The sequence below is a fragment of the Nanorana parkeri genome, unplaced genomic scaffold (assembly GCF_000935625.1).
Source record: "Nanorana parkeri isolate BGI_ZX_2015 unplaced genomic scaffold, ASM93562v1 scaffold922, whole genome shotgun sequence".
Lineage (NCBI taxonomy): Eukaryota > Metazoa > Chordata > Amphibia > Anura > Dicroglossidae > Nanorana > Nanorana parkeri.
Window position 1 is genome coordinate 627531 of NW_017307190.1, and position 25653 is coordinate 653183.

General features: G+C 43.3%; 1 protein-coding gene across 1 annotated transcript in view; it reads right to left on the bottom strand.

The window, feature by feature from the left end:
- The window catches only part of DIXDC1 (DIX domain containing 1), a 106140-nt gene that overhangs the window by 48493 nt on the left and 31994 nt on the right, over positions 1-25653 (bottom strand). Inside the window, exon 5 of the mRNA XM_018566142.1 lies at positions 18572-18679. Coding sequence (XP_018421644.1) covers positions 18572-18679 — 108 coding nt within the window. The remainder of the gene's footprint in view (positions 1-18571; positions 18680-25653) is intronic.

Sequence of the window (25653 nt, forward strand, 5' to 3'; positions counted from 1 at the left end):
ATAGCTGGGCTCCTGAAGCCGAGCAATAGGCTATTGAAGTGTGATCTGCACTTTAATAACTTATTTAGAGTGTAAAGGTGACACTAGGGGTCTTTTGGAGCCCCAGTGTCACCTTAAAAAGGGCCTGTCACCACTTGTAATGCTTGGGGATGCTTGTAATCCCCCTTTTGTGATATCAATGAAAGTAAAGTTAAAAAAAAAGCAGTTTTAAAAAATGAATATCATATAAAATAATTGTAAACATAATGTAAAAAATGTTTTAAAGTCCCCCGCCCCCCCCCAAGCGCGTGCACATTAACGCAAACACGCGTCGGGTGCACCTATCTACAAAAACGATGATCGCGCTACACATGTTGGATATCACCGCGCACGCCAGAGAGCAATAATTCTAGTGCCAATATTTAAGCGTATCTCTAAACTGATGACTTGTAGGGGCTTTTAAAGTGTCGCCTATGGACTTTTTGGGGTACTGAATTTTGTCACCGTTTCACGGATGCACCATAATATTTAACCTGGGGATGTTGGGTATCTATTTACTCAGAGTAACCTCATCATTTAGATTTTATAAAACAAATGGGAATTAAATTGTGCTTTGGGGCACTAATTATCTAAGTTAATTTTCCACAACATTTTTGGGGTTGATAAAGAGTTGCGCCAATATCGTGCAACATAAAAATTTGCAAAACTGCCACCATTTTATTCTACAGGGTGTTGGCTTCCAGAAAATATAGAATTGGGGGTTTGAAATAATTTTCAGGCCTGAAATGTGGATTATAACATGTGTGCAAACAAAAAAAAGGCCTTGCAGCGAAAGGGTTAAAACCCCGGTAAGTTTTTAATGCTATGCAGGACTTCATTAGAGATTCTCTCCCCATCCCGGAGCAATCTTTTCGAGGACAGACAGAAAGTGAAGAAATCACATACAGAAGTAAAAATGCTTTTTTTTTGTTAAGGCAGAACTCCGGGATAAGGGCGAAAAAAATGTTCTGCCCCGGGCGCCCATAACTCTGGTTACGCCACTGCCGGGATAGGCAAATATTGTCTAAATGCAAGAGCCATGTGTATTCTTACTTGAATCTTGGTGTGCTTTGTGTATTTCTAAGGCATTTGGTGCACACACTGTGGCTTTATATCCTTTGTGGCTATTAAGGAATACATTTAAATTAATGTTTTTGTGCCCCTTTTGAGTATAGCTTTAAGTAGGGAATGCTCGAACCCCTGCCATAGGTTTATGGTTGTCAGTGTCCTTATTACTTATTTTCACTAATTTCCTGTCTGGTAAAAAGTTGTGCAAGGAGCAGAAAATGAGGGGAAATCTCTCTAATAGAGCCCCGGATAGCAATAAAACCTGACAGGGGTTCTAACCCTTACCCACGGTATCCAAAACTAAAAAATTTTTGACTATAGATACTCTTTCCCACTCATATTACTATGTGATAATGAACTCAATGAAAGTAATTTTTAGAAATCTGCACAATAAAAATAGTAAAGTAAAGCTAAGATTGTCTTTCACATTAAAGGTCACACGTTGGTGTTTTATCAGCTCCCTTCTTAATCCTCCTCTGATTATACCTAACACATCCATACAGCACATCTGTCACTTATTGATCAAAGCCGTTTTCTTTTTTGTTCAGAAGCTGCCTGTCAACTTATGGGAAAATGTGTATTAATGATACTTTTCAGAGGTGGCTTGAATCAAGAAAACATCAGAGGTCAGCAAAAGATGAAATGCAACCCGAAAGCATGCATCCTCCTCAGAAATGAGAGGACAAAAAAGATATCTGTACTTAAGCATTTTTTGTTATACTTTATGTATTGTAAACCCATCAACAACAAAAAAAGACAGACACGGAGAGACTAAACGGAGGGGCTACATGACTGGGGGGAGGAATAGTCCCAGGAGAAAGGGTTAAAAAATAAAATGGGAATAGCTGGTCTTACCTGATTGGAAGTGGGAGTCAGGTGTCCGGGAGGAGCCGCAAACGAGACGCAAACGAGCACATATAGGCGATCGGCGGGCTATGGACCCGCTGATCGCCTATATGTGAAACACCCGGTACCGGGTGTTCGCATTGGACGGGTCTTTTCTGCCCGTGCGTGCCCGCTAGGGGGCGCGTGCGAGCAGAAAAAAAATGCCGTCTGGCGACGGCAACCCGCCAATGCGACAGTGCCGTCCGTCCGTTTTTCTACTACGGGCGGACGGCAACTGGTTAATAAAAGGGTTGCTGTGGCCGTTAAAATCCATGTCGCGCAGTCCGTGTGTTTATTGGGGTTTTAACGGAGGGACAAAAATTGACGAATCCATCAGTCAAGTTTTTTTAATCAAATCAACTATTGCATGGATCAGATGAGGAGAGTCACCCTTCCCTGTGTTCTATACTGAACTGTTCCTGTCTAGTGTGCCCCTATGCCTTACATACTAGGTACAGTAATAGTCACCCATAATGTACTACCCTACTGCACAAGAAGTGCTTCCAAAGTCTTCACAAGAGTCCAATGTATGTGATGACTTCTTGAAGGCACTGTTTCTTTTGTCTTTGGCTGTAGAATTATCTTGGGTGACTTCTTTATAGGCAACGTGTCCAAGGTGTCAGGTGATGTCAAATAAATACCCCCCCCCGCACTACCACAAATTCCCACCAAAAAAAACACCAAACAGCATGACAATAGATTAAACTGACCATAGCAGCCACATGAACAATACATTAATAATTAAACATTAATGTAAATACAAAAAAACAAAACAAAATAATCCAGATCTTACTGCAATAGCTAACTAGTTAACCATGGGGATCTTAAAGTGACACTAAACTCAGGAGTTAAATCTTTATTCTTAAATCTAAAAAGCATTCAAGTAACTTAATTATTAACAAAAATTGATCTTACTTGAGTATCACTCAGCTGTAGATCCTAAAATCATCTCTGAATTGGTGCTGACACTGTCCTTCCTTCTGGAGGGGTGGCTAGTTTTGTTCCCCATGGTCCCTGTGTGTGTTTTGTAAAGTAACCACCGCTCCAAGCTCACTCCCATGATGGACTACAATCTCAATACAAAATGGTAAACTAAACGTGAGATTGTAGTCCATCATGGGAGTGAGCTTGGAGCGGTGGTTACTTTACAAAACACACACAGGGACCATGGGGAACAAAACTAGCCACCGCTCCAGAAGGAAAGACAGTGTCAGCACCAATTCAGAGATGATTGGAGGATCTACAGCAGAGTGATACACAAATAAGATACATTCAAGTACCTTATTAACAAAAATTTATCTTTAAGATTTAATTCCTGAGTTTAGTGTCCCTTTATACCAACCAATTTAATGTCTCCCAAAACAGGTTCCATTAAGGCATGCCAACCATTAAGGTTGCCAGTGTATTTTTTTCAGCTATCAACCGAACTTTCAAGCCCTCAAATGGCTGGTGTCATAGCTGATCAGATTGGCAGCACCATGGCAACTGTAATCCAAATAAAGGCTAAGATGGCACCTTCCTTGGCTGTAAGGGATAGGATGTTGTAGTTCCGCTTTAGAATGCACTGTACCCAAACCATGTTCACAGCCACACTTCACCTACCCAAACACCTCTTACTAAAACATTTGACATATCCCCAGGATCGGATCCTCATGAGGACCCCAACAACTACCAGTACAAAAGGACTACATAGCATCCTTTACCAAAAACCACTTTGCTAATTTTGTCGATGCCAAAGTTCCATCACCCGCCTGGCTGCTATGAGAACTGCCCTGTCCAAAAGTACAAAAACAGAAGAAGGGTGGGCAAGCATGACAACATGGTCTGCAGAAAACTCTAGAATGGTCATCAAAGTCCAACCTCTTAAAAAACAACCCCCTGCCGACCCTCAATATCCAGCTGCCATCGATTGGAAATTAAGCTTCTCCCACTAAGCTACATATCCCTTTTCTCACCTCATTTCAGTAGCTCCTCCATCAAACCATGCTTTTTGGGAGAAAAGGACCCCATAAACAGCTTGTCTTTTGTCAGATTGCTGCTGAACCGGTGGAAATTTGTGCTGTGCAAATTGGGTGGAAAATGATTAGCCAAACAGTGACTGTATTCTATTAGATACAGTCATTGCTCAACAGTGTCATTGTATTCAGACAATACAAAATACAAAAAAGTCCCCGGAACACCTTCCAGCTCGCCTGCAACAAAACAAATTACTCTGTCTAAAGGTGCCCATACACTGCTCGATTCTCGTACGAGAATCGCGGGAAATCCCGCGATCGTACGAGAATCGAGCAGTGTGAACGGAGACGTGCGACCGTCTCTACTGTACGGTCGCACGTCTTCCGTCGAACCAGCATGTTCGAAAACCAGCCGGGAATCGTACGATTCTCGGCAGAAAATGTGCTGAAAAAATAACTGTTTTCAGTGCTCCGGTAGAAAACATGACAGGTACTATGGTTTCAAGTGTGTGAATCCAATATGCCTCCCGCTGTAGTAGCATTTTATCATGGTCGCCCCCCCTGAATGGGGGGTTGATATGGTCAATGACCATACCTCTCAACTCATGTGTTTGATGTTTATAATTTGAGAAAAGATTTAACCGAGGAACGCTTTAGCAGTGGGTACTTGGGTTGAAACGGGACGAGCGGTAAAACCGTCAGTATGAAAACCTTCTCATGGGCTTGGAGACATGTTCACGGTGTGTGGAGGCGTTTGCCGGTTTGTGAGTACTAAGTGCAATGCGCTGGGCTCCTTGCCTTCAAACGTATGTACACATTAGCGAAGCGAAGTCCGTATAACGAGATGTGTATTATACCTCTATTGCGGAATGCGCTATCCCTTTTGATACATATCTGCTTTTATAAGAAGACATTGATATATGCCTTGTCTGTATACTGGTACCGTATATAGATAACCGCATTAGCAATGTCTCCTCAGATAGTCTCAAACCTGTAAGAACAAGTAGAATGATCTTACTAGATACTGGTCACTCTGAGCAGTATTGAATGGGGTCCATGCTGACGATGATGGGGGATGGGCAACCACATGGCAGGTCAGGACAATGAACATGACTCATCCTTCCTTTTTTTACAGGTGTGTGCATTTCACTGTTCGGCCATGTTGGTGTATTCCCCTTTTCCTTTTGATATGTACCTGTACTTGTTGGGCTGACTGGCTGATGTGGTAAAGCCGTCTCCCACTGGGCGTCGTCCTTTGACCTTAATAAATGAAGGAGTTGGGGGTCTATTCTGCCCTTTTCCACGCTGACTCCAGCTTGAACCTTCATTGTGTCTGACTCTCTCTGGCGCTAAAGAAGTACTGTATATACTCGAGTATAAGCCGAGATTTTCAGCCCATTTTTTTGTCTGAAAACCTTATACAGAAAGTGTACCTTTTAGTGCACTGGAGGTTCCTGCGCAAAGTCCAACCAAAATATCCATGACAGACCCCCACATCAAAAATAGTCAAACTAGAAAAAGATGGTAACCGCGTAAATTTATAACCAGCCTTTGTAGCAGGGTGCACATGGGAAGGCTTACAACAATACAAAACACAAAAAAATCCCCATCACACCTGCCAGCTGGCCTGCAACCAAACAAATTACCCTGTCAACAGATTGCGTTAAAAGCAGAGGTTTTAGTTGCACAAACCAGTGCGTCCCTGCACCTTATTAGGAGGAGTTGGCTACCTCCTGGTACACCTGCATTTAATTTATCGACTGCATTAATATGCTCCCACTTGGAGACTCATAAATAGAGTTAGGACCACACTTTACAGAGGTGCCTTGTCAGTGCGGTGTGGCTTCTACATATTTTGCCCAAAGGTTTGTGCAACTAAAACCTCTGCTTTTAACGCAATCTGTTGACAGGGTAATTTAATTTGTTGCAGGCCAGCTGGCAGGTGTGCTGGGGATTCTTTTTGTTTTGTATTGTTGTAAGCCTTTCCATGTGCACCCTGCTACAAAGGCAGGTTATAAATGTATGCGGTTACCATCTTTTTCTAGATTGTATTCAGACAGCCGCAGCAACTGTGACTGCATAAATACAATACCTGGAACAGGTACAGGTCAGGTGCTAGATTTAAATTATCATTAGATCGGTCATGATAAAGATAACATGGCTCTGGTGAGGACGCTATCAACAAAATGGGGTGTCCCTCAAATAACAGGACCCAGATTTGAAGAGTCAATTGTCATTAGACTTTATACAAGGGAATACAATACCTGGGATTGGAAATTCCTCCATCCATGCTGTAACGTGGATGGGGGAATCAGCCAATGTTTTCTTACTCAACCAGCGGGTGTGTACAGCCAACTTAACTATAATGCAATAATTACGTTAGTGAGAGACAAAGAGTAGAGACTGGCGAGTAAATAATCAATAAACTGCTGCCACTAGGGGTGTTTCATCTCAGCTAAACCTTGACCTGTATAATGGGATCCTCTAAGTGACATCATTGCAGCCAGGGATGCAGTGCCAGCACTACTGCACAAGCAGCTCAAGAGTGAGAGAGAGTATGTATGTGTGTAAGTCTGTGTGTATGTGTATACTGCTCTATACCATGGACTGATCTGCCACATCTGTTCCTGCCTGCTGCTATCTGCCACATCTGCCCAGGGGCGTCCCAAGGCGTGGTGTCACCTGGAGCAGCCACCAGGGTGACATTCCGCTGAGAAGTCATTGCACATGTGCGTGACGTCATCGTGCATGTGCTTGATGACGTCATGCGCTGTTACCTGCTGGCGGTGATCTTAGTGACACCGGCAGGGTGAGGAGGGGACGTTCACCCGCATAAGGTATGCCGCCGGGTCCCCTCCTCCCTCCTACAACTGTCGGGCTCTCAGTTCATGACTGAGTGCACGATTTTCAGAGGGGGTAACACCAAAATAACTCCCTCCAATGGTGTCACTCAGGTGTGGGCCGCACCCCCCTAGTGACGCCACTGCATTTGCCCCTGCCTGCTGCAATCCATCACATCTGCCCTGCTGAGACCCTGCACATCTGCCCCTGCTGAGATGTTCCGCATCTGCCCCTGCTGAGACCCTCCGCATCTGCCCCTGGTGAAACCCTCCGCATCTGCCCCTGCTGAGACCCTCCACATCTGCCCCTGCTGAGACCCTTCACCTCTGCCCCTGCTGAGACCCTTCACCTCTGCCCCTGCTGAGACCCTTCACCTCTGCCCCTTGTAAGACCCTCAAATTAAAGAATTGAGATGACATCATATCAATCAGCTGGGTAAGAGATGCAAAGCATATTGGGAACCCAGGATGTTAGTGAAAGTGATGGGCAGATGGAAGGCAGCACTCACTCCATAAAAGGGATTTTTTTCAAGTAAGCTTTGATTACATTATAAAAAAAACCTCTAGTATGTATTCCAATTACAATGCTGATGTCATAATAGGAGAGTATATGCTGTGACTTTATAACTCATCTAAAGGAGAACTATGGGGCAACCTTATTTGCCCATAGTTCTCCTCAGGGTCACGGGAGGACATATACTGTGTCCTCCGGTGACCCAAAACTTAGTATATACCGAACTATTGCCCGGTATATGCTGAGAGCACAGAGCTCCACTGCCGGGATGGATCCTGACAATACTCTCAAGTTCTTCCCCCGGCTGATTGACAGCTGGCTTCTCCTATCTAGAGGCAGAGCCAGCTGTGCCCGCCCCCTCCCTGTCAGTTCCTCCAGTCAGGGCTGGAGAATCGGAGAGGAGTCCCTGCGGGGAGCGGTGTCTGACAGTCACCGTTCTCTGCAGGGAGACTAATTGAATGTGTTCGATGACTTCCCAATCTATAGAGCCGACCTGTGACAGCTTCTTTGTCACAGGACGGCTTGAATTATATGGATGAGTGTTTTTCACTCACCCCATAATTCTCCTTTAAGAACTCCCAGAACAAACCAAAAAGACAATCTTCAATGAAATGACATTTTGATGTCAAACATAGAATATGCAACAATGAATAAAATAAAACATAATCAATCAAAACATTGGCTTTGGCAAAGGGAAACGACAGGAGCTTGAAGCAGGCCAGAATTTAAGGATATGCTTAATTAGTCACACATGTCACTAGAAATAACAGCCAACAGCTGACCCATCTGTGCTCAGACAAGGTCATCAATACAAACCTGGCATGTCAGCAATCCTATAAAGATATCCCAGACTGTGACATGTTTGAAAACAGTTATATTACACTACTTTGATTATCAGATACGTCACTAGATTCATTAAAATAATTATATTTAAAAAAATAAATTCTATGTCATTGCTCAGTACTATTGTGTGATCCTTGCAGGAGGCAGTATTAGGGCCTGTTCACACGACGTCCGTTTTCTGTGCTGACCTGATCCGTACCCTCCTGCACTAAAAATGCATCCCAATGTATCCCTATGTGTTTTATGGGCTACAGTTCTCACGTGCGCAGTCCGTTCAGGTTACGACAGAAAAATACTGCATGTCACATTTTGTACGGTCAGGAAACGGTCCGGAAAAGCAAAACGCATCAATAACGCGTCAAAAACGCACTGCACTGCAGCTAACATACTGACAGCCCCACTCCAGCAAAAAAAATAAAAACATTTTTTTTTTTACTGGAACGCATCAAAAACGCGGCAAAACACATAGCACCGCGTCTGCAGATCCGCACCTGATCCGGACCTGATCAGGACCTGAAACTCATGTGAACAGGCCCTAGGTCCTGACCATACATAGTATAAGGCTGCAGTTTGTTTTCCATGACAGCAAACCTCCCAGGGGGGTAACGAAATGTAAATGATTAATATTTAAAATCATAAAGTTTCATGTGTGATGCATTGTAAACACCTTCATTCCCAGTCAGCCAGATATATTTAATCAGATAATGGACTATATACAAAGCACAGTAACCTATAGCAATCAAACAAAAATCATCTGTCATCATTTTACAATCTTTCAACTGATAAAAGGTGACACCTCACTGGTTGCTATATCCCCCCGTGTATAATAAACACATGCATTTTATAATAATAATAATATACATGTTTTTATCATCCCTTGTTGCCTCCATGCTGCTGATCACCTGCTACCTCTTTGCAGACACTTCCTTACTACATGTACTGTGTGAATGGCTACATGACATTTAGTAGCCCCCCATTCCCGCTTGAACATGAGCCTTTTTTAAGGCAATTTTAAAAGCATTCGTTGTGCATTTTTGCATATTTTCCAGGCATTTTCAGGCTTGGCCGCTGAGGCCAGGTTCAAACCATCTTCCGGACCGGATCTGGCATTTTTCTGCGTTCTGGAGCCTTTTTTTTTTTTTTTAGCTTAAAATATGCTTTCAGGTGCGGTCCAGTACGCCCCAGTGCGTTTGCTTGCTTTTTATGCATTTCCATGCGTTCCAGTGCATTTCAGACTAGAGAAAATGAGACAAGCAGTATTATTTTTTTTTGTCGGGTCTGGAATGGATTGCGCTGGTGTGAACAGGGCCCAGAAATACCATAGGGATACATTGGGATGCTTTTTTGGTTCGGGAACAAACTGTTCTGGTCTGGACATGATTCAGACATGGTGTGAACAAGCCCTTAAGCCAACAGAAAGGAGGAGGAGAAGGAGGTTGTTAGGCGCAAAAAAATGTGCGTTACATGCATTTTTCAGGCGCTACCACAGAAGACAATTGGGCAAAAAAAATGCAATTCTGCCCCAAAAAAAAGCACACACGTTTTTTGAGCAGCAATAGACAAGCGACATAACACCAAGTGTACATGGGCACCATTGAAAAGAATTGGATTCTTCATGTTGAGCAACGCTGCACTTTGGGAAACAAATCACAAAACATTCAATGGGGGGGGGCTGAGAGTGGATTTCCTGATAACAGTGTGTCATGCCTGAGCAGTGTGTGTGTTGAAATGATCACTTGCAGTATCCTTTAAGGTGCCCACACACCTTGCGATAATCGCGGGAAATCCCGCGATCGTACGATTATCGTAAGGTGTGTGGAAGCCGTGCGATCTCTACTACTGTAAGGTCACACGACTTTTATCTTAGGAAGGCTGGGCACACACCTTACAACCATCGCAAGACTTTTGTCTTGTGATGGTTGTAAGGTAATTAAAAAAAACATACGATCTGCCTATCTTGGACAGGCAGATCGTACTTGCGATCATCGCAAGCCGCGCCCCCCTGAGGGGCGGGCTTCCGATGACCGCAATGCCGAATGGGCAGTGTGCGCTTGCGCACACCGGCCAGTCTGGCTTTTATCTTATGAACATGCTACACACCCGCCGAACATCGTACGATGCTCGGCGGGTTTTCGAACATGTTCAGGTGCCCACACACCTTACGATAATCGCGGGATTTCCGTAATGTGTGTGGGAGCTGTGCGACCTCTACTACTGTAAGGTCGCACGACTTTTATCTTACGAACATGTTCGAAAAGCCGCCGAGAATCATACGATTTTCGGCGGGAGTGTAGCATGTTCGTAAGATAAATCCGGACGAGCCCGTTCAGCATTGCGGTCATCGGAAGCCCGCCCCTCAGTGGGGCGGGCATGCGATCATCGCAAGTACGATCTGCCTGTCCAAGATGGTTGTAAGGTGTGTGCCCAGCCTTCCTAAAATAAAAGTTGTGCGACCTTATAGTAGTAGAGGTCGCACAGCTTCCACACACCTTACGATAATCGTACGATCGCGGGATTTCCCGCGATTATCGTATGATTATCGCAAGGTGTGTGGGCACCTGAACATGTTCGAAAACCCGTACGATGTTCGGCAGGTGTGTAGCATGATCGTAAGATAAAAGCCGGATGGGCCAGTGTGCACAAGCGCACACTGCCCGTTCGGCATTGCGGTAAATCGGAAAGCCCGCCCCTCAGGGGGGCGCGGCTTGCGATCATCTCAAGTATGATCTGCCTGTCCAAGATAGGCAGATCATACGTTTTTTTAATTACCTTACAACCATCGCAAGACAAAGTCTTGCGATGGTTGTAAGGTGTGTGCCCAGCCTTAGAAGCCAATTTGATAGAGCAGGGGTAGGCAACCTTGGCACTCCAGCCGGGGTAAGCCTACAAATCCCATCACGCCTCTGTCTCTGGCAGCCATGCCCGTGGCTGTCATAGTCTTGCAATGCCTCATGGGACTTTTAGTTTCACCATAGCTGGAGTTCAGAGTTTGCTTACCCCTGGGATAGAGTGGCAACGCAGGGGCACAACCAGGAGACAAGGACAGCGCGTTGTCACCCAATAACAGGAAATGCATTAACAGAGCCATTCATGGCAACATCATTAAGCATTATTTTAATAAAAGACACAAATGTAAAAATCTTAAAATGACTTTTGAAAAAAAAAAGAGATTGATTGATTGGGTTTAAGTGAATGCGAGTGTCATGAAAAGAGCAGCATGCGGGCTTTTATTATAATGCACTGGGCAACAGTGTGCAGTAACCTATATCAGCCAATCACCTTTCATCAGCCGTACCACATTAGACCGATAACAGTGTTTTCTAATCATTAACCGTTTATTTATTCATTGCTGCCATTACATGAGCCCTATACTGCTACACACTAACATACCACAGTAACCAGCAATGGTTTTATAATCTTCTTCACATCAACAGATGATCAGAATGAACATTTAATACTAAGACCGCAGCCATCAGGTTGATGCACACGCCTCTAGGTATATGTAGGTATACCGCCTGGCCCTGAAAGCTCTGAAAAGAAAAATCAAGACATATTTTCCCTTACCATTTCACAAGCTTCCCTCCCATGGCTGCAGTTCAAGCGTTTGGCATGGTAAACCCTGGATCCATACAGCTGATTGAGCCACACGTGGCTTATGAGCTCCGTCCTCCCCAGATGTTGGAAAGCCACGGCTGTTGCTGCTACCTGTTTACTGCAAAACTGCCGTTACTCCATCACCCGGGAACTGGCTCGTCTCTGCAACAGGACGGATGCCTCAGATTTCCTATCCACTGTATCCATCCAATATTCCTGTCTCCTGACACCGTAGATCACACCTTCCTGGGCTGTTCTCATTGCAAGCCTCTTGCTCCATTACACACCGCACTTTCCCATAACCCTCCAGCTTGTTTTTCTTCAGCTGGATGGCATTCTAGGCTCATGCAGATCGCGTCTCCATTCCAGCCGTGGAACAAATTAAATGCATCTTCTCAGCGGAGCCATTACAAAGCACCCATCCTTGCACTAATCAGACCTATTCAGATCCCTTTTAGAGGCTCTCCTGTTTATTTTGAAGGCTGTCTGCTTTCCTCTTGCTGTCACCCCGAGCCGTGCAGAAAATTCCCACCCAGCATCACGGGAAGATGAATGCAAGCTTAGGATGAGGGGGGAGGGAGGGCCTCATTATCCAATAGGCAAAGGGAATGCCTTGGTACCCTGGGAATAAGTGTGATTTTTTTTTTCTCTTTTGGCATATCCTATGTGAATTATTTATACACAACACATACACCACAGGACCAATGTTAAGTAGAGAGAATTTCAGTTTACAAATACAATACAAATATACTTGTTATATTAGGCAAATTCATTTTCAATCATCGATTGATCGGCTTTTTCGATTAGTTGGCCTTGTTCATGACTCCACACACGCTGCACCTCCTCCTTGCCTCACGCTCGCCGCTGCCAGACCTGCCCACCCGCATCCATGCTCCACACCCCGCACCTCCTCCCCGCCTCAACTGGAGCCATTTTTTAAAATCCCGATTAATCGAACTTAATAATCGGATAACTAATCGATTTTGGAAATAATCGTTAGCTGCAGCTCTACACTGGAGAATAAGATGGTGGCAGTTGCAATTTTTTACATCACGCAATATTTGCGCAACTGTTTATCGAACACAGCTTTTTGGTAAAAAAAACAGTAACATTTATTTTATTGCACAGAAACACAACATAATACCCCATTTTTTAGAAAAACATAAAAAATGAGGCTGTATTGAGTAAATAGATACCAAACATATCAAGCCTTGAAATTGCAAACTTCGGTACCCAAATTTGTCCATAGGTGACACTTTAAAACCCTTTACAAGTAATCAGTTTAGAGTTAACTATCGATAATGTCCCTAAAAATACTGCTCTCCGGGATGCCGGCATGCGTGGCAATATGTAATGTGTAATGTGTATGACAGAATCTGTGTTTTCACATGTAGGCTCACCCAATGTACAATTATAGGTAGGTATGTTTGTCTATGTGGGGGCTTTAAACATTTTGAAGGTTTTTTAAAATGTTTTTTAAATTTTAAAAACTTTTTTTATTAAATGTATTGCTATTACAAAGTGGGCTAATAGCCCCCTATATGATAGCACATTATAGGTGAGAAGTTCTCTTTAAGGAGACATTTAGAGTCTATTAGACCCCTAATGTCACCTTTCTATTTCACTGAAGCTGATTAAGTATAGAATGACAGCTCTGAACATGGAAGTGACAAATTCATCACCACTCCCGTTCATCCTTCATTCACAGGATAGGAGATTAGTGAAACGGATGTTTGGAAATTCCTATACGCGTTAGTCCCATCTAGGGGCACTAGTGCCATGCAAATGGCATCTTCCTGGCTATACAACAGGTGGAACTTTTATAAATGAAGCCCTTAGTGTCTAAGATAGGGTACAGGGTGTATGCATAACATTTAATCACAAGGATAGTTTGCTATGGCATGTAAGTTCCAGTGAATGTATGCCAACTAAGCCATGGTGTACCTCAAATAAAAATGTGATTTTCACTACTGATTTTGGGTCTATCTAACTGCCGTTAGCACTTTTAATAACACGCCATGTAGAATGAAACTGCTTCAAGTGTGGATGTCTATTATTAAATGAATCGGCTAGAAAACCTTCATTAGAAAAAAAGTTTCAGTGAATGGCATGCGGGGAGCCCTTGTGCTGCGTATGCATCTTTGTAAGCATGTGCAAAAGTTGGAAGTACAAGATACTGCTCACTTTCCCATGATAGCAACATGCTTCTGCTGCACTTTTTGGGGCATTTCCAATTACGTCTATGGGGCAAAAAAGGGCTTTTATCTGCCTGAAGAAGCTCATGTACCTTTTCGGGAGTTTGGCGTTTTCCTGCTGGAGTTTTTCTGCTCAGGTGTGAACCAGGGCCATTGAAAATCATGGGATTTATTGTGTTGGGCATTTAAAAGCGCTTTTCGAACTGCGGATCATCAGGTGAAAATAAAGGAGAAAAAGCCTAAAACGAAAACTAAGGCAGCCATCAATATATTACATTTTGTTTTTTGGGTTTAGATAAGCTATAAAAAAAAGTATGTATTTAGTTAGATGTTTAACAAAGCCCAAGGTATGTCCATTTACTTGGAAGCTACCCTTGCATACAAGATGGAGTTGTGTCTGTCTATTGTGTTGTGAAGGTGAAAGCCTGTAAGGCTTTCTACAATCAGATCATCCGGTTTGTAGAAGGAAAAAGCAAGGAGGGAGGAAAGAAGCACAAGATAACAGCCTTGCAGGTTGTTTGGGGGAGGATGGAGGGTGAAGTCCTAGTAGTTGGTGATGGGGACAGATGACCATATGAGGTCCCCGGCTGTGAGACTGATACGAGTTATTACGTTAAGAGGTTTTTTAATGGAACCCATATAAGCGGTCAAGATATTTCAGGTAGAAATACTGCTTGAATCTATATATATATAATCTATATCTATATATATATATAATCTAATAATCTATATATATAAGTATAATCTATATATAAACTATATGTAGCTAGGATGTCAATTCCTTCATGAGCTGAAGGTGAGTGATTAAACTGATCCATTCTTTAATGGAGGGGGGAAGATTAGATTTCCAGTGCTTTGGGATCACTGTTCTGGCTGCTAATAGAAACAAATTGTAGTAGACCTTTTTTTTTCCAATACATTTTTAAGAAAAATGGTGGTGAATGGATTCTCTGGTGTACACAATAGGAGCAGAAGGCACAATGGTAACATTACTTGGATGTCTAATGTGCACCAAAAGCTAGATGTGCGCTGTACCCATTAAACATCATAGTACAAAGAATGGGGTGGGTTCAGTGATCACACTGCAAATTTTTGTGCACATGCAGGTCCACAATCCAAGCCATTAAAGATAAGTGTAAAAGAAATGTAATTAGTAAAAAATCTTATCTTATTATCTTTAATATCTAAGTGAATGATATGTGGAGGAATATTGTGCTGCAAGTGCAGGTGTCTTTCACACATGCACAAAAGGCAAGGCGTTAGCCAGCATCCAAGATTGTTACGCTAATGCTTGCAATATACATTCCAATGATAAATACCTGTTCATAACGTGACTTTTTCCTATGACAGCATAGCAAAAATGTTGTCATGTACATTCTGTGGTGCACCCTATAGGAACAGTATGCAGATAGATGTTATTTGGATGTTCAACATGCACTGTGAACTAGGAGGGCACCATATTCATTAAACATCAGTGCACATTCAGCTGGATGAGTTCAGTGATCTCGGTCGCTATGAGCACAAATGTCCATGCGCGCATGCAGGTCTGCAATCCAAATGTACCTTAATTTCTCCCTGCTGTTTTTAAATTGTAGTAAACCAAAGACCCCTTATAAACTCTTACTGAGCTGAATTGGTTCATCATAAAAATGATCGGTGATTGTTCCTCAACTGATCTGTAGTATAAGACATCCATTTCCAGTGTTTTAGGGAGCGGATCTCACTTCACCCATGCCTGCATGACAGGAAGAACACTGCATAAAAAATGGCCCATCTGACCTCAATCTAAAGGTGCCCACACACCTTGACATAATCATACGATAATCGCAGGAAATTCCGCGATCGCACGATTATCGTAAGGTGTGTGGAAGCCGTGCGACCTCTACTACTGTAAGGTAGCACGACTTTTATCTTACGAACATGTTCGAAAACCCGCCGAGAATCGTACGATTTTCGGCGGGTGTGTAGCATGTTCGTAAGATAAAAGCTGGACGGGCCGTTCGGCATTACGGTCACCGGAAGCCCGCCTGATGACCGCGATCATCGCAAGTACGATGTGTCTGTCCAAGATAGGCAGATCGTACGTTTTTTTAATTACCTTACAACCATCGCAAGACAAAAGTCTTGCCAAGGTTGTAAGGTGTGTGCGCAGCTTTATGCTGTCCTGATATTCGGCCATAATGTAGCTTTCTGTTAATGAGCAGCAAGCAATTCAGCGGGTGTATTTCACATACACAGTATATCCAATTCAAATTGATTTTAAACACTAAATAAATCAGAATATGTTCACTTGAGTCTTCATCTATTCAGGTCAAAGGATATGTCACCGCAGGATAATCAATTTTAAAGACATTAATTTTCCTGAATATTTATGTGTATACTGTATGTATCTAAATACAGACTGTGTCTCTACAAGTTCGAGCCTTTCAACTGACCTAAGCGACGGAATTAGCAATGACCAATTGTCCTTTCCATGGGTTACTATATAATTTGTAAGGCTTAAGGTCCCCACACACCTTACGATAATCGTACTATAATCGTGGGAAATCCAGCGATCGTACGATTATTGTAAGGTGTGTGGAAGCCGTGCGACCTCTACTACTGTAAGGTCGCACGACTTTAAACTTACGAACATGTTTCAAAACCCGCCGAGCATCGTACGATGTTCGGCGGGTGTGTAGCATGTTCGTAAGATAAAAGCCGGACGGGCTGGTGTGCGCAAGCGCACACTGCCCGTTCGGCATTGCGGTCATCGGAAGCCAGCCCCTCAGGGGGCATGGCTTGCGATCATCGCAAGTACGATCTGCCTATGCAAGATTGGCAGATCGTACTTTGTTTTAAGTACCTTATAACCATCGCAAGACAAAAGTCTTGCGATGGTTGTAAGGTGTGTGCCCAGCCTTAAGATTTGTACAATGTGATTAACAGGAAGCAGTCAGCCAGCCTCTGAGACACCGATTAAATCCTAATTAAACAGCATTGAGTATCCCTGTCCATAATTAAGATAATTACCAGCTATGCAGAGAACTATAGACAAAGCACAGCTCTCCATGGGGTTTTAGTTACATTGTAAAACCTACAAATACAAACCTAACATACTAAAGGTAAAGTCCCACCTGTGGTTCACGTCTTCAGCTAAAACTGTGTATGTGACCAGTTTACACAGGTGTTATACCAAGTATGGAGTAAAGGGACAACACATATGAACTAACAGATATTTTCAGTTGGATCTGGCCGTGATCTCATATCTATGAGCAGCTTCAGACAACCATGCCTGACAGACTTCAGAGAATAGAAGAAAGGTATGGGGCACTGGATCACAGTAGCAGTAGTGGTTCTCAGTCAGGTCTTAAGCAGTGTAGAGGGAATGATTCTCTTCCAGGAGAGATGGCCAAAGGTGGGCTCTTTTCCTGACCAAGGACTGGGTGTGCAAGGAGGAACGTGCAAAAGCCAGACCATATAAAATCCAGATTCAAATGTATTCACTCTTACATCATAAAAAGCCAACATGTTTTTGGGAGTTCAAAGGGCCCCTTATCTAGTTCTCTCCTAATTGGTACAGTCTCGTGCCATGTCTAGTGCAGATCAATTAATAGATAATGAGAATTGTTGACAAAGATTCTCATTATCGACTATTATCGATTAGTTTGATTAGTTGATTCAGCCCTATTCTGTTGTATATTTGCAGTCTCTGAAAGCTAAGTGACGAGGGAGCATGGGGCCGGCTTTCTGGCCAATCAGGAAGCCGGGGGGGGGTGAGTCATTACACGCCCCCCGACTTGCTGATTGGCCAGACAGCCAGCTCCATGCTCCCTGGTGACAAGGCAGCATGGAGCTGGCTTCCCGGCCAATCAGGAAGCCGGGGAGCATGTAATGACTCGCCTCCCTGCTTCCTGATACCGGATGTTCCGGTATTGGGATAGGCATCTGGGCGAGTACGAGTACTTGCCCAAATACTCGGTATCAGCACAGATACTAGTATCGATATCATTGCATCCTATGCGTGGCCCTTTGGTGATGTCAAGGGCTGTGTCTCAGGCCCCCTATATAAAGCACATTGAACACCCCTGACCTAAAAGCATTTGTGCAAATTTATAGAACCAAGTCAACCTCACACAATGAAGATTTTCTATCCTTAAAAGAGAACTATGGGGTAAGTGTTTTTCCCCATAGTTCTCTTTCAGGGTCGCGGTATACGGAGATCGCCGCAACCGGGACGGATACCGACATTACTGTCAAGATCCACCCAGTTTAGTGAGTGACAGCTGGCTCTGCCTATCTAGAGGCAGAGCCAGCTGTGCCCGCCCCCTCCCCCGTCCGTTCCTCCAGTCATCTGGAGGATCGGAGCGGGGAGGAATCCCTGCAGGGAGCGTGACTGACAGTCACCGCTCACTGCAGGGAGATGATCGAGCAGTGAGCGAAGGGAGGGGCGACGGTCTGTGTTCGCTTACTTCCCGATCTATTGAGTCTGACTGTTTCATTGTCACACGTCGGCTCGAACTATGAGGATGAGTGATTTTCACGAACCTCATAGTTCTCCTTTTAATTGCTATTTCTTAAGTATAGTAACCTACAGCAACCAATCAGAGATCAGCCTCTGGTTTACATTCAAGAACAAATGTTGTGCTACTGCAGAAAACTATAAAAGCACAAGCCTACCCTGATGACTCAGAAGGAGATGCACTCCCTTGATGACCTTCATATTGCTTCACCATCGCCCGCACACTCCAATATGGGTTCCCGATCTCTTCTTCCACATTGCCGTTCCTAGAGAGAAATGTCACTAATATGTTACTCATACTAATACCTTTAAATCAAATCATTAGAAAGTCAGATTTCATTCAAGAGTAACCCCAGGCAACAACTGAAAGCAGCAAACTCTATAATATATAATATCCAGAAATATTGCAACTGTGTATACAGCTGTCTTCTACTGTATCTGTAGAATAAAAAATAAAAGCAAAAATAAAAACAGTCCATTGTGTAGAAGGCACCTTCTATTGCAATGTGGTGCAGTTACGCATATTCTATATTGGCCCAACCCCCCTCTCCAAATTATATTCAACTATTCCAGATACAAGGAGATATCGACTGTGCACAGAGTAGGAACTCTCCATATAATTCAATTGAGAGTGCACAATGCATGAGTGGAGCTGGCTGGCAGGCTTTTAGCAACTGATTGCAAGGCATTAGCAAGCTACACAGCCGATATTTTGCTGGATCAGACTCAAGTGAATATAAGGCTGGAAAGAGGGCTAGGGACCTACAGAATGAGTCAGTGCCCTAAAGTCAGTTATATTTTAGGAGATGATGTTTCTAAAAATCAGTTACCATAAAACCCAAGATCAAGCCGCGGCCTTTTACCTCAAAATGTGGAATTTTGTTCTGTTTCAGTCATTCTGTCATTGATCTAATCCTCCATTTTCCATCAATGCCATGTTGCATGGCCCAACTGTTTTCAAACTTTATATCATAGATGCCCTGTCTTTCAGCTACAGAATTTCCTCATACAATTCATTAGTCCTGCAATAATGTCTAACCCCACATTATTACATTTCTTCCATTATGCTGACAGGATGAGATTTTTGGATACTGTTTTCTATGGTGGGCTGATTTACTAAAGAAGTTGAGAATGATCACCCAAAATATAGTGTGAATATACACTTCAATTATCCAATCATGTAAAAAGCATCTGCACATGATTAGGTATTCAAAAAGAACAGGAAATTGTTGTTCACATGTTTGTAGAATTGATGTCAATATACATTTAAAGGAGAACTATGGGGTCAGTGTTTTTCCCCATAGTTCTCCTTACCATGCTGGGCAGAACTTCTGTTTTGCAGCAGACTGCCTTGTCTCTGGAATGGCTACATGGTGTCTGTGTGTAGGTTCACAACCTGAGCCAGCACTACAGGAAGAGGCACTCAGCTGCAAAGGGAAGTTCTCCCCAAGCATGAGAAGACATGAGGATTTAAAAGGAAGAGCAGCAAAGAGAAGGGAAACAACCATGGATTACAGTAAGACACACATTACAGTATTGGTTTATGTTAAAAAATCTGAGGGTTTAATGTTTAATAATTTGGGTGAAGATTCTCAAAAATAAATCAGAGCCCATGACTTGCATGTCAACAGAACACTGAACATGCATGAGGAACATTCATTTCGGTTTTAGCAACCTTACGATGGGCAGAAAAGTTTTTCTTTGCGGTGCACTGGGGGATGTGTGCGTGGAAGCAGTGCCATTTACTTTCAATGCACCGCCACGTCCCCTTCCACCCCAGAACGCAGGGGGAAGTTATGTGAGCGATTGCGGTGCGTTCCAGCAGCTGCTGCTCTGGAACGCTCCGCAATTGGTGTGAACAATCCCTGAACAAAAAATGTAATACACTGTAATGTAATACATTGCAGCTTACTCATTGAGGTGGCTGCATTAGTTGTTTTTTTTACCTAGGAATACTGCAAATAACCTACCTGTCTCTTCATTCACTCCTCTACTGTATCTATGGAGGAAACCATGGTTGCCACCCAGGCTGGACAATATAAATGAACTAAATTAAATGGGCTACAAGTATGACTGCCTTTGTTTCTCTCCCTTACATGGAGGATGGAGAGATTAGTAGTTTAGAGAAGAATGACAAGGGCACTATAAAAAGATGTAAGATTCAAATTGGGCTTTAAAGAAGAACTCCAGGCAAAACTTGTATTATTCCTTGCAGTGGGGCTACTCTCGCACTGCAAGGGTTATAAGTTATACTCATCTGAACTGTGGAGCTGGCTTCCTCTTAGAGGTCCTTCCAGCCTCACTTACCCTCCTCTGCAGTGGCCCAAAGGTCTATGCACTATGTATAGATGTGAGGGCGCTGAGGAACATTCCAATGCTGCAGCGGACAGGCTTCAGTGACCAGAGAAGCAGCGAACCAGCTTAGCAGTTCAGGAGGTTATAACTTTTTTTAGCACTTAGACAAAAAATTAGCAGTTAACCCTTGCAAAACGGGGGTAGCCCCACTGCAAGGGTCAATAAATGTTTTGCCCAGAGTTGTTCTTTAACTGAAAAAGTGAAGATAACATGAATCAGTTGCAAGAATTAAATGCTACATTCCCGAATTATTGTGATGCTGACTAATGTAATAAATCAAATCAATGTTTATGTTGACAAGGGGGCACCTTGGTCACTATGCATTTGCTCTGAGATGGCCACGGTGAGAAACCTGTGTCTTTATGACTATGTTTCTGATTTTGTGTTGTGAAAGGAACTACACTTCATCAACCACAACTGAGATTCCTAGCAAAGATAAGACATATAATAAGAAACAATGAACATATGAACATGTCACCTTGGACAATAGGATAATAAGAATAAGAACAAAGTAACCCTGCAGCTAGACAGCAAAGCATGATGCATCTTGCGTGGACGCTGAATGTTGGTTGCTATACGATACAAAGTACAGGACACTCTATGCAAGAATATCTACTTCTAGCAGAACATTTATGTCAGTGCAAATCAGAGCACTATTGTTAGCTCAGAATCCAATAACTAACTGGGGGATGTATAGTTTCCTGCACTCTGTGTGGGCATGTGTGTATGTGGTTTGCTGTATTGATAAATCAATTAAAACACTTGGCACTATGGAACACAAAACAATATTGGATATGAATACATCTAATTACTCATTAAAATACCAATGATCTTCATGGCCACATACAGCATAATGATTTGTAGTCCAGTTACTTGTATACAATGAACGGAGACTGCACTATCTGCACCAGGCTTGTAAATTCTCTGTTTTTTTCCTACTACAATCAAATGTCATACTTATGGGTTCATTTGCTTTCACTAGACCTACAGCAAGAGTTTGGGTATGAGTGTAACCTCCTGTGACCATATGATTGTTGACTTAGATTGTAAACTCCTCTGGTGTAGGTGATATGTCTTTTTATTTATCTTATCTTTTAAACAAATGAATCCTAGCTGCCCTCCCTCGCCCACCACATTCTAGCTCAGCAGACAACTCGAACAAGAAGCTGTGGCCTACACCAGGCTGAGTGGCACTTATGTCTTCTTATGAGCCAGGTGGTACTATCACATTGCAGTACCACCCTGACATCCAATTCAGATGACAAAACCTCCACTGCTCACTGAAGTTCCAAATTTGACAGGTAAGTGACAGGAGAAATGGCTTAGCATTGTTAGAGGATGAGATTAATCTTGACAAAAGGTGCCCACAGACTGGCCGAATTGCGGCTGGTTTTTAATGTACCGGATGAAATTCGCACAGTGTGTGGGGTTGTCGGCTCCCTTTCAGCTGGCATTCCTTGATCAGCTGATCGAAGGAGCCGCCTGGAAAATCTTCGTATGATCAGAGCTGGCAGCCAATGAGCTACCAGCTCTGATCATCAGAATACAATGGTAACAGCGGGATTCCTCGATCGACACGCTGATCGAGTTGATGGAGGAACCTGGTCAATTTTTTTTCATTCAGCACAAAAGAAATGTATAGGTGTATGGCCAGCTTTAGGCAGAAGTCGAGGCTCCATGTATTGTCTGGGTTTTGGATCCAAGGGGCTCTATAAAGACACAGGTATCGATTTCAAGAATAGGACAGCTACCCTTAGGCATCACAAGGTACATGTGGGTTAAGTAGGAAAAGCCCTTAAGAGAATTATAACATTGCAGCTTCTGGTTTCCTGAAAGATGGTGAGATGTAAGTGGCACATGATTCTATTTGAACAAAGAAACAGTTTGAATCACGGCTCTGAACTGCATACCACAAAGACCAGCAGTGGGGAAAATATACATCCACTTCCTCTAAATGCTTACTGTATTGAAGGCTGAGCAGATGAGGGGCAGGATCCTTGATCCTCTGCTGCCCCATATACTGTATGTGAATATTTGCAACCTCAATCAAAGTGAATGATAAAATGGAAAAACTCCAACATGTTATAAATAAATGACATGTTCATCAGCCCTTTCATGGCCAAATGTCTGATGCATGGATGCCCAGACCAAATTTAGCAGCATCAGCATGTGCTGGATAACATGACAATACCTCTGAGAACATTTTGTCTACCTAGATGATTTTGTTTCTTTTCAAGGACTCACTGTATAAGGCTTTTATTTGATTATAAATACTGAGCTCAGATTTATTTTCATAAGTTGGCAAACAGACAAAAATCTTTAAAAAGTATTGTAATTTTAAAAACTTTTTTATTCAACATTTTTACGTAGTTGTTGACATCGAAGTACACAGGGCGTGTGTAGCACATCCTGTCCTTCTGCCCACTGCTGTTCCACCTCTGCATTTGCCAGTAATTTCCAGTGGTCATTTTTGCTGCTTGCTCTATTTTGTGCATTTGCAGTGGAACGGAACGCAGACAATGTTTTGCCACGTGTCCGATCGCACTACAGGCAGGGGTGTGGCTGTGGTGCCATTGACTTCAATGCACCGCTACACCCCCTCCCACCCCAGAACGCAAGGGGAAGATTTGTGAGCGATTGCAGTGCGTTCCAGCAGCTACCGCAATTGGTGTGAACAAGGCCTAAAGCAACCAGACAAGTAAAAAAAAAAATTTTTAAGTTCCTATTTAACCCCTTATTAACTCTTACCTTAATTTGCCCTAATTAACTCATTCGTCACCTTCTTTCTTAGCTATTATTTTCCTGCTGTTTTTTTTTACACAGCTTGCAGTAAAAGCTACAGCATGTCATATAGAGTCTGGTTTTTATTCTGGCTGGAAGATGTCCATCATCATCTAGGTCTTTCGCCCACAGCCTTACTGTCCCTGGCCTGCCCCTTTCATTCACTGGATTTTAGTTTTTTCAATCAATAAAGCTTGGTATCATATGTGGCTATGCAAATGCAGCCTGTCTAGGATCACCCACTCCTCCAGACTGACATCCAACTGTCAATGCATTTTGATATTTGCATAGCTCCTCCCAAGACTCAGCCCACTTCTGGCATCAGGGCTGAGGGCTTTTGAGTGGAGTACTGAGGCAGGGTGCTGTAATGTTTGCAGAAAGCTATGTACAGTGTAGCCTGCTCAGTCCTCCCACCAGCCATAATCTTAACTGCACAGAGAAGCACAAAGACACAGTGATGTCTAAAATAAGATATGTAGTGAAAAATTTGCATTTTGTGTAGGGGGGAATGGAAGTACCAGGAAAGGCAAAATCTAAGCAGATTAAACTTCATCATAACAAAGTTCCTGCTGAATAAATAGGCCCATAGCAAAAGTGTTAAATGACTCTGGTTTATAGGGAAAGTATAGGTGTAAGAGATTAGGTGATAAAGAACTATGGGCAATTTTTTTTATTACCCCTCCAGTGGGGCTACCCACGCACAGCAAGGGTTAATTTGCTGTTTTGGTCTAGGTGCAAAAATAAAAAAGTTATTTACCTGAACTGCTGAGGTGACCAGCTGTCGCAGAGCCTCTGTCCTCCTACACAGCAGGAAAGGTATGTCCCTCGGCATCTTCATGTCTATACACAGTGTATAGAATGTGATGACACCAGGCTCCTTAGACAGCTGCAGCACAGGGGGAGAGACGCTGGAAGGACTTGTCTAAAAACATGCTGGCTCAGAGGTTCGGGTGAGTATAACTTTATTGTTTTTGTACTTAGACGAAAACGAGCACTTAACCATTGTAGTGTGGGGGTAGCCACGCTGCAAGGGTTCATTTAAAAAAAATTGCCCGGAGTTCTTCTGTAAAACACTTTACAGACTCTGTGCACTGAAAGTGCACAGAGAAAGAAATAAACTGAGAACTGGAGCAATATGGGTGCAATTACTAGCAAACATCATGTGATTCCCATGTTATAGCTAACATGGTGATCACACGTTTAGAAGCCATTCGTTCCCGGTCAGTAGAAGAGACCGGGTGTTGTAGGTGATAGCATGGTCTCACAGAAAAGAACTGGAACAGATGCACGTTCCTATATCTGAAAGGCAACATAAGGTAATGTTCCCTCAGCACTACATATTATGGTCACAAATCAGTTAAAGGAACACCTCAGTCAAAACTGGAAATTCTTGGGACATATAAAGGGAACATAGACTATCTGCTCTAGGCTTTATTTTTTACCCAGGCATGGTTGAAGTACAATAGACCACCTCGCACCTTTATGTTGGTAATCTCGGAACGTATTTGCTAACCAGTTTGTAATAGAGAAGTGTGGCATTCCTCATTATACACATTGCATGTTCCTGGCTGTCTATCACATCCAGAAAAACTAATGTCATTCTGAAGGCCACCCACCACATGCCACAGAATCCAAGTGGTGATAAAGCAAGTACAGTGACAGCTACCAAGCATAGGCTTCAGTAAGCAGACATACCCATCCCACATGTGAGGAGCTATGATAAATCAGTTTGGAGTGGATTATAGAGCTGCAACAGTTAATCGATTAAGTCGATTAAAATCGACGATTGAAAACGTTGGCAACGTTTTCGATCGTCGATTCGTCGGCTATCGATTGCTTAGCCTGTTCGGGGCTCCACACGCGGCCTGAGTCGCACGTCACGCGTCACACGCTGCTCCCGACGTGTCCACCGCACAGGCCGCCGCATAAGCCATGCCCACCGAACAGAAGCCGCGCACGCTGCTGGTCTCCTAGCCGTGAGCTCTCTCACCCGCCGCGAGCTGCCTCACCCGCCGCATAAGTCATGCCGGCCGCTGGTCTCCTCCTAGCCGTGAGCTCCCTCAGTCGCCGCAAAAGCCATGTCCACCGCTGGTCTCCTCCTCGC